The sequence below is a fragment of the Fundulus heteroclitus genome, chromosome 5 (genome assembly GCF_011125445.2).
Source record: "Fundulus heteroclitus isolate FHET01 chromosome 5, MU-UCD_Fhet_4.1, whole genome shotgun sequence".
Classification (NCBI taxonomy): Eukaryota; Metazoa; Chordata; class Actinopteri; order Cyprinodontiformes; family Fundulidae; genus Fundulus; species Fundulus heteroclitus.
In genome coordinates, this window is record NC_046365.1 from 3,939,458 (window position 1) to 3,949,311 (window position 9,854).

The 9,854-nt window shown below is 42.9% G+C and overlaps 1 protein-coding gene across 1 annotated transcript; it reads left to right on the forward strand.

Moving 5' to 3' along the window:
* The first annotated feature begins 538 nt into the window (after nucleotides 1-538).
* LOC105931213 (homeobox protein Nkx-2.5) lies at nucleotides 539-4,033 on the forward strand. Its single transcript, XM_012869795.3, has 2 exons — nucleotides 539-1,219; nucleotides 2,957-4,033. Exons 1-2 carry the CDS (start codon nucleotides 781-783, stop codon nucleotides 3,601-3,603), a joined length of 1,086 nt encoding a protein of 361 aa, XP_012725249.2. The 5' UTR covers nucleotides 539-780; the 3' UTR covers nucleotides 3,604-4,033.
* The last annotated feature ends 5,821 nt before the right edge of the window (nucleotides 4,034-9,854 follow it).

Genomic DNA, 9,854 nt, shown 5'->3' on the forward strand with positions numbered 1-9,854 from the left:
TTGCCAACTGTTTAGAGGGTGTTTCAGCCAGCGCATACTGTTTGTGGAGGGATTATGTTACCACATGGCTGATTTTCAGTTTAAATTTTGGTTTGTTGAGATAGAATCCTGACATCTGATACAGGGCTGAACTTCATTGTATCTTCAATAGGTTTTCCCTGATGCGCATACAAAAGGAGAGTGCGATAAAAATGTAAAAGGAGCTTGGGAAACACTGGCTTTGACAAGCTACTGAAGTGGCACTCTTCTTCATGAGGCCTACTGCTTTATGTAAGAACCCACACAAGAATTGCGGCTAGCTTGCTCAGCATGAAATCGAAGTAAATGAAGCCATAGTGGAAGTGTAAAAAGCAGGGAAGTCTTGTGTTTTTCCTGGATAAAAATCTGTGCGTAAAAGGTGTCCAAAGAGCGCGCACTGAAAAAGCGTAACCCTGTCCAGTAGACCATTCCATGTGGAAAATAAAACTGGGGAGCATGCAGTTACGTCACGCAGTTACCCCACCTTCCCCAGAGTTCTTTCTATTTCACGCACACCCCTCCCCCTCGCTCCCAAAAAGAGGCAGAGACGCTCCAACACTCCGGTCCGAACTCCCCTCACAAAGCCCGACATTATATGTGTCAGAGAGGAGGGCTGCATGGACGAACCCGGCGATAATAGCCGTGTTTCACCGCGATTTATGGCCATGAAGGATTCCAGAAGCTTAGCGGCCCTCCAATTAGCCAAGCTTCTGAGCTGGATTGTTTGTTAGAGAATCATCGGGGACAGGAGAAGGGGAGTGCATGTTACTCGGCGGGCTTCATTTCGTCGATGTCGGAGAGCTGGAGCTGGATGACATGATGCTGCAGAGCCCGCTCACCTCCACGCCGTTTTCCGTCAAGGATATCCTCAAGCTGGAGCAGCAGCAGCATCAGCAGCAGTCCGGCTCCCTGGAGCTCCCGCACCGCGTCCACAGCCAGCAGCACATGACTCGCTCTCCTCCCCAGCAGGAGCAGCTGCAGCAGCAGCAGCAGCATTTCCAAAGCCCGCCGTCCTGCATGCTGGCCGGGCCCCGGGACAGCCCGCCCTTCTCGGACGGTGAGGACAACCTGGCTTACCTCAGTGCGCTGGCAGTGCGCGACGAGGAGCGCGGGGAGCCGAGCCTCTCTCCGAGCATGTACGTCCACCCCGGGCTGCAGGGAGCCAAGCTGGAGGCCGCAGAGCTGGAGGCGCAGGACAGCAGTGAGTTCAAATACATCCATATGTACTCTGAAGGACAGGAGCTGCAGACAACACCGTTATAGTAGAATCATTTGACTGCCGAAAAGCAAAGGGGGAGATTAGTTTTACAGGGCAATCCATTTGGACAAAGTGCTCTGCATGATGTCTGAGCTGGGGAAGGAACTGATGTGTGTCAACACATTTTCAATAGAAATGTAAGCTGTTATGGTTTAGCATTCTGAAGGAGAAAATGTGATAATTCTAATGGGTTTATAATATTTTAAATCCAAAACTCAAAATGGATGTCCCTCAAAAATGTACTCTTAGGTCTGTTTTGTTTTTTTATAATTGGAATTTACTTTGGTTTTTCAGTGTGACCTCTAATTGGAAATCGCACCAAAAAAAAACCCGAATTACATTAAATTCAAACTGAATAATAAATAATTTAAGTAAAACAAAACTAGATACAGGGGAATTTTTTCCCACACGCATCCCCACGGAGCAGCCGGCTCTGCACGGCCGACGTTATTCCAATAATGAGCTATCAAATGGTGGAAGCCTGAGACATATCCAGGGAAGAGCGCACATGTCAAACACTTTCTAGTGGTTCAGCTGCGCGCCTGTTGCTCCGGCCTCTGTTATGATGTGCGGAGCATAAACCGACAATTAGTTTAAAGAGGCTTGTAAAAGAAGTGACAGGAGGAGTAGCGCTGATAAACAGACCGCTGTGCCGTCATCTTATTATTTAAAAAAGACCATTTTAGTAGGATGTGAATTCCAGAATAACAATGATTAGGAATAAAATCAAAGAGAAAAAACAACGAAATAACGACTGACACACAAAAATGATCATATTAATAAGCTGAGGTTTTTTGTTTAGTTTTTTTGCTTTGAATTAAATTATTTACACTCATCACAGATGGAAAGCAGAAGAATAGCAGTTATTATCTAGTTACAAACTACACTGACCAAACAGACTGCTAGAATGTAGCCAATAAATCTAATTTGGCAATCTGGATACAATTTATTTGGGTGGACTATAAAACGTTTAAACCTTTCTCCGTAGAAATATTCTTAGCTAAATTCCAGACAATTTTAAGATGTGCTTTGCGCTTAATAAATGTGTTAAATAATTCGCCTTAATCAAGTTTATCTTTCTGCGTTAAAAAGAAAGACACTACTGGCAACGCCTAGCGGTTGACTGGACCTGCATATTTAGTTAAGTTCTGATCCGAATGTTTCAGGTGGGGTTTGTTATCAGAAGCGAACCAGTATTGAACATTTGACATGAGCATTTACAAACGTGATATTCTTGTAAACTTCAGTAATGCCTGTTGAAGGCCCTCCAGATGTCATCCTGATATTGTGGACGCATGATGAACGAGCAACAGCATTTGTGCAGTCTATCGGCTGGAGCCCATGAAAGGATTTATTCCTGAATAAATGACATTTACTGACAGTGTTTTATCAAGTCCTGTGGAGAGTTGTAACAATTCACTTTATCAGCGCTCTTGTACAAACACCATGTACTGTTGAAATCTTTTCCTGGTTCGTTCAGAGCAAAGATGTCTGAGATGCTGACATAAAGGGCTACAGGGTTATTCCAACATTTTATCCTGTTATTTTGCAACAACAACAAAAAAAACATACATAAGCTTTTGTCAGGTTCGCATTTTCCGCCTCAGAAATATGTCATAAAAATGCTGGAAAGACTCCTCGAAGAATGACGATCTAACTAGACTCTCCGGTTTCCCCCAGAGAACTGCGGCTTGGTGTCCCGGGAGGAGGCGGCGGAGGGCGGGCTGGGTGAGTCGGAGAGGCCGGCGCAGAAGCAGAGGAGCCGGCGGAGACCGCGGGTGCTCTTCTCCCAGGCGCAGGTCTTCGAGTTGGAGCGACGCTTCAAGCAGCAGCGCTACCTGTCCGCCCCTGAACGGGAGCACCTGGCGACCACTCTGAAGCTCACCTCCAACCAGGTCAAGATCTGGTTCCAGAACCGCCGCTACAAATGCAAGCGCCAGCGGCAGGACAAGTCTCTGGAAGCGGCCGGGCAGCAGCACCACCCGCCGCCCCCGCGGCGCGTCGCCGTGCCGGTTCTGGTTAGAGACGGGAAGCCGTGTCTGGGCGGAGCGCAGAGCTACGCGGCCGCCGCTGCGCCGTATGGTGCCAACCCGTACAGCTATAACGGATACCCGGCGTACACGTACAGCAGCCCGGCGTACAACAGCAACTACAGCTGCTCATACACCAGCATCCCCGCCCTGCCGCCGTCCACCACCCCAAACGCCTTCATGAACATGAACTTGGGAAACGTGAGCGGCCTCAGCGGTTCCCCGCAGGCCCAAACACATCAAGGGACAGCGGTCACATCCTGTCAGGGCTCCCTGCAGGGGATCCGTGCCTGGTAGCCTCCCTTGAACAAATCAAGTGTCCTTTTTTTTTATCAAACTTTTTCTTTTCTTCTTTCTTTCCATTTTTGATCAATTCATTTGGTGCAAAATGTCTGAACGGCAGTATTCCCTACAGATGGTGCGTATCGACTCACCTGTACGGCTAAAATAAAAACAGTTTGAGTGGAGGCTGAATTTCACTCCAAGGTGGAATTTATTTTTTTATTTTTGGTCCGAGAATGTGAGGCCCTTTTTCAGGGCTGCAGGGGGAAAGGCGCAGAGGGGGAAAGGCGCACGCACCTTGCGCTTTTCTTATCAGAACCCCGAACAGATTTTTAAACACTTGGTATTAAGGTGGAACTTTTTTTGTAGAGACATAAAGCGTTTTGGTTCAACAGAGAGTTGTTAGTCTATTCACATTTATTCAAATAAAATATTAAAGAGCCAATGCGTTTGGATTGTGTATACTTGGACTAAACTCGCTCCCCCTGTTTTCAACGCGGCGGTGAGAGAAAAAAAAAGAAAGTCGGTTATGTGACTACATAAATATATAAATATTAATATAATACGTGGAGCGAAACAAAATGTTTCGCCTCTATGGGGTCAGGGAGATAGATCCGCGGCTGCAAATTGGAAGCTGAATTTTGCACATAAACACGTTAAGAGGGGAGCTGTTGGAGGAGGCCGGGCCACGGGGACTCTTTGTCCCGGTGCCAGGCGCCTTGAAAGGAGGAAGTGTTTCTCCATTTGGGCTCCTTAAAAGGACGCGATTAAGCACCTAAAATACCCCCGAAGAGCGAGCAGCAGCCGGGCTCGGAAAGCAGGAATAATGGCTCTTATTGGATTGTCGGACAAAGGGTGGGTGGTAGGCAGAGCCGGCCACTCAGCAAAGACAAAAGCGCACAGGGGCCACGAGATTGACGTCCTAATATTCCAATTTGAGCGACAGGCAGCGGGTTATTCTGCGCAGAGAAGGGAACACGGAGGGAAAATGTGGTCACTTTTGTTCTCCTTCAGGAGGGGCTTTCTTTCTTTCTCACTGTTTTTTTTGTCAGCCGAGAAAAGCTCTGCAGAGATCCCCAGCCGAGAGGCTTCAGGGGCAGCCGGGCTGGAGGTGAAGCCTGCGGGGAGGCGTTTGTCTGAAAGAAGGGGGTATTATTGCTACAAGTTTCACCATTTATACCAATGAGGGAAATGGACGGGAACATTTTTGAAGAGGGGAGGAGGTTCGTGTTCTTATTATTTCCAGGGAAGGGTGTTATTTCAGGCCAGAGCGAAGTTATTCTTTCTCACAGGTAACTCCCGGACTGCAAATCAACGGCTCCTCAAATAGAAATGCCCCCATAATAAAGCACAATGAAATAAAACAGAACGAATGGTCGGGAGGGGATATATGCGCTCAGAAAGCCACTTGGAGTTTTATACGTTTTTGCTGCGTAAAAGCACTTTGGAAACGGTCGGCTGTTGATCCAGTTATGCTGCGCCAATTCATAAAGAATGTCCCAGACATTTTACAAAAAAATATATTTCTATGCAGAAATGGGCTGCATCCAATAATACACAGAGATTCAGTCACTTTGACAGCCTCCAGTTCGACCTTTCAACACTGCAGTCAGTTTCAGTTTATTGGTCCAACTGGTAAAACTTTTTCTGTCAGGAAAAGCATCGAGTCACCGGCTTACCAGCAATCCTCCGTCCTGAACCAACATGTTTCTTCTCCAACAATAAGAGCAAATTCGTTTTTTTTTTCTTTCATTTATGGGATCTGTTTGGTGTCGTAATAATAAGTACCGTTGTGTCATAGGTTCAGACAATGAGCGAGCGAATTTTGCAGAGTTTGAAAACTTTTTAACTGGAAAGAAATCCAGGTTTGATATTTTCCTTTAATTAGAGAGCTGAGTGAAAATTCAAAAATATAACCCTAAAAAGAAAATAACGGGGTTCAAAGGTTACCTTCCACGCCGGAAAAAAAATTAATAATTAAAATCGGTGTAACAATTTGTATGTTTGAGTAGAATTTATTTTAATATTTCTAATAATAAAGGATGGATTTAAACATTTAGAAGACGCATTTAATAGTTTTTAACATCAGTTGGAAATTTAAATACATATTTAAAAAATCCAACCGATTTTTAACATATACTTCCTCAATAAAGTGAGTGAAATTCTAACTTTACAAGGATGATTTTTGGTTTTCTGATTTGTTCTTTCTTGAATAAAAGAGAGTGATAAACTTTTCCAGTCTAATAAGGCAGCATTTAAAGACTTTCCCTGAAAGATGTGCTTTTCCCTGGCAAAGACTGTGTCAGCTTTGAGAAGCATTACCGTTACTGAAAATGACGTTCATTAATGAATGTTTCATTAAAATGTAATAAGTTTAATAATTAATATTGAACACCCTTCAAAGTTACGTTTATAGTGCATCTTTCCATTGTTGACTCATGTCAGATGGGTAAATGGGGAATGGGTGGCAGAGTTTATCCGAATTAGCCAACAATTAAGTTAAACTTAAATACATTATTTTAGTAAGCGTTAACTCCAGCCCCCTAGTGAGCTGTAACATTTTACTTTAAGGCTGTTCAAGAATCTTAGATGTAATTTTTTTTACGCATTTTAAAAATGAATTAAAAATATCTAATACCCTCAAAAAAGTACATTTTTTATTTTGTAATTGAATGCTCTGTTCTGGGGAGGTTGGTTGCGATTTGTATCACTAAACTGATCGAATCGCTCAGTGAATGTTAACTTAAATTTAAAATAATAATAAAAAGCTGCGTTGCTTCTTCTAAAAACAGCTTGCCAGTGTTTCTCTTTTCTCTTTTGTAAATAACGGTGGTTTTGTGGTGGTGCGCTTAATTAACAATTACGCGCGCCTCGCGTTGACTCACACACGCTTTGAGGTAGTTTTGCTGAGGACTCAGTTCCATCGCGGTTTTTTTTTTTTTATATATATATATATATATAGTTAATGGGACTAAGACCTGTCCAGATATTTGCTGAAATCATCATCGGGGAAGATAAATTGTCCAAAACGTTCTGTGAATTAGAGTACGGAAGCATCAATTGCTGTTTTCTCTGTGCGTAATTGTTCCCCCAGCCTCAGAACAGCGGTTTCCCAAGGCCATTCTTGTATAATTACAGCTACACGCTCGTGTCCTAATGTGAAAAAGAACAGCTTTCAGGCTGTGGACAAACAGCGCTAGAATTTCTTCAGCATCCAGGTGGGGATTTTTTACGTGCCCAGCAGCTGACAGGATGAGTCAAGCGAAGACCAGTTTAGTGAGAATTATTTGACCAGAGTTTCGTTCATTTACATTCACAGTTCCGTCTTTTCACGCGTAAGTGAACTGAGAAGTTGGATAATCAGTGCTGATGACGCCTTGATCGGTGCATCTCCGCAGCTCCTTCCCTGTCCGAGTCTGTGCACTGAGATTGAGATCTGTCCGTCTGAGCTGTTAACCAGCTGATCCGCTGTTTGGGACAAAACAGCGTTAAAAAGCCCTGATCTCCTCTCCCCCCTCATCCTTTAGTTGCTAATGGGGATCCATTTAGGGGTAAACACAGGGAGCCGATAAGCTGTGCGCCCAGAAGTGCTGTCGGGCCGCAGGACAGAGACTGATGGACGCAAATAAAGACGAGACACAGAGGCGTCTGGCCCCTGTGTGCTCAACCATGACATTTAGCACCAACAGCAATATATATATATATATATATATATATATATATATATATATATATATATATATATATATATATATATATATATATATTCTTCATATTTCTGACACGTTTCAATTTTAATAAAGAGCGGAAATCAATAGAAAAAATTGTATTGGCCTTGCAGCAATCAAGGTCGGTGTCTTTTTTGCAAGTTGTGCAAAAAAAAAAAACTGGTGTTTTAATGATTTTTTATTGACAAGCTCCAACTTTCTATATTACCCCAATCTTTAGCTCCCTGCACAGATTCTCTATCAGATTCAAGTCAGGACTCTGGCTGGGCCACTCCAAAATGTGAATATTAATTCCAGTCAGAGGAAACACGTTGGTCATATTCAAAGATTACATTACAGTTTTTATAGGTTGCTTTGACGCAGCAGTCAACTCAAAACCCACATTTTTCAAAACAGTTAACGCAGAGGCCTAAACAGTGGCACCAATGGTCAAAATTGCAAATTTTGTTTGCAAAAGGCTCACAACTCTGCCAAAACATTTAAAATATGAACCAAAAGCAAAATTTGCCCTCAAACAACACAACTTGCACACAAATGTTTGAGCCCTTCCAATCATTCGTTACACAAGGGGCAACAAAATACAAAATACCACATTCAGTGTGAATCAGTGCAGCATTGCTGGTTCATTGTAGCCAAAGACTGTACGCAGCTTACATGTCAGTGTCATTTGTAATCAAATTTGCCTTTTTGCAAAAAATGAATCCAGAAGAAAATATGTTGTGATGCAATTTTTATTGATTCTTCATTCTTTTTTTCCAGGTAAACAAATGAAATATTCCAAAAAATGAAAGATTCCAACAGAAAATACTAGGGCTGTTTGTTCCTTCTAGTCCATTCTGTCCTGACGAATAGGCCACATGGCCTCATCTACGTCACATTCAATATTTTCCCTTGCAATGCACCTAGGGAAAAATCTTCTTGCATGCCTGATCCATCCTTGACATGCCTCTGCATCTACATCTTGTGCAGCAGACATTGCATTGAGCAAAGGCATCTGCTCATAGGAGCGGTGATCATATACTTTCCATTTCCATGCACTGAAGAATTCCTCTATAGGAATAGATAGAGATGTATATACTGTATAGCAGCAATACCTCCTGTCCCGTCGAAAAACTCTTACCATGGATGCATCCTTGTTTGAGAAAAGTTTGGACTCTTTGTCCTGCACCTCTAAGTGAAAGGCCATGATTTACCACATGATCAATCATAGTTGCCTGAATTTCATCTGTAACTTCAGCCTTTCCAGCTACACCGCCACCTCACACATGTATTCCTCTTCCTCATAATCTTCTTCCCCTGATCCATCTACCTCTTACTCTGACTCTCATCTGCCTTAGACCATTCATGCTTGCAAAGAACAACACACAACATGGCACCTTTTACGTAAAGCCTGCAAACTGACTGCAATTTGAAAAATTGTGTAAAGAGGTGTCAATCAGGTGCTTCAGTGATTTCATTCTGAGCAAGAAGTTTCTAAGCGCTTGGAACAAATGGTTTCTGTTTTGCTACCACAGCTAAAGCAATGAAGTTTGGACTGCATGAATGACATCTGCGTTAACTGTTTTGCAAAAGGGTGGGCAAAATGAGTCAAACCAATGAAAATGGGTTAAGTCATTTGCAAGATGTGTCTTTTGCTCTGCAGAGATGGTGATGCTGAAAACTGAGAGGTTGCAAGTTTCTTCAAACAGGTCAAAGCAACCAATAAAAACTGTAAACCAAAATCTGCTAGGGCTATCAAATCGATACTGTTGAGCTTCAGTGTATGATCAATCGCTGACTGGTATATAACCCTTTCTTCTTACTGTCGTTGAATCAAACTTTTCATGTTTTAGATCAGTTTGGATGAGCTAGATTATTTCTAATTTTGAGCTGCAATACCCCAGTTTGTCAGCGCTGTTGCCTTGGTTTTATATCCTGGTCTGGGCTCTTTCTGCATGGAGTTCGCATGTTCTCCTCGTGCTTGTGTGAGTTCTCTCCAGGTTCTGGTTAGTTAGTTCTAGCTAGTTCTGTGTCTTTCTTTGTTGACCAGTAGTGGACCAGGGTCAACCCAATCTCTTTTTCAATGAGTACTGGAAATAGGTACCAGCCTCCAACCCCCTGTCAGGATGCTACATGAATAAGCAGTTGCAGCCAATGGATGGATTTTAAGAATTTTTTTACCTGCCTTCAAATTCAGACATTTGCCCACGTTATTTAGTATTTTGTACAATAACCTTTTAAACAGCATGCCTTGGGTCAAACACTTAGGTATTTTGGCCCACTTGTGACCCCAATTTTGTCTCATTCCTCAGACAGAACTATAGCTGAGTCAGGTTTGTAGACTGCTTTTCTCACATACAGCTCTTCATGGCTTTGAGATGGCCCTCCTCACAATAATTATAGTCCATAAGCCATTTGATATCTAATATGGCAATATGCTTATTAGATAAAATAGGTTTGGTTTGGCTATGAATAACTTAATAGGTGCCAATGGCAATAATTAATAAAGTTAGCAATTTTCATCAGCATTACCTTGTCAGGGCACCGCCTGATTATCAA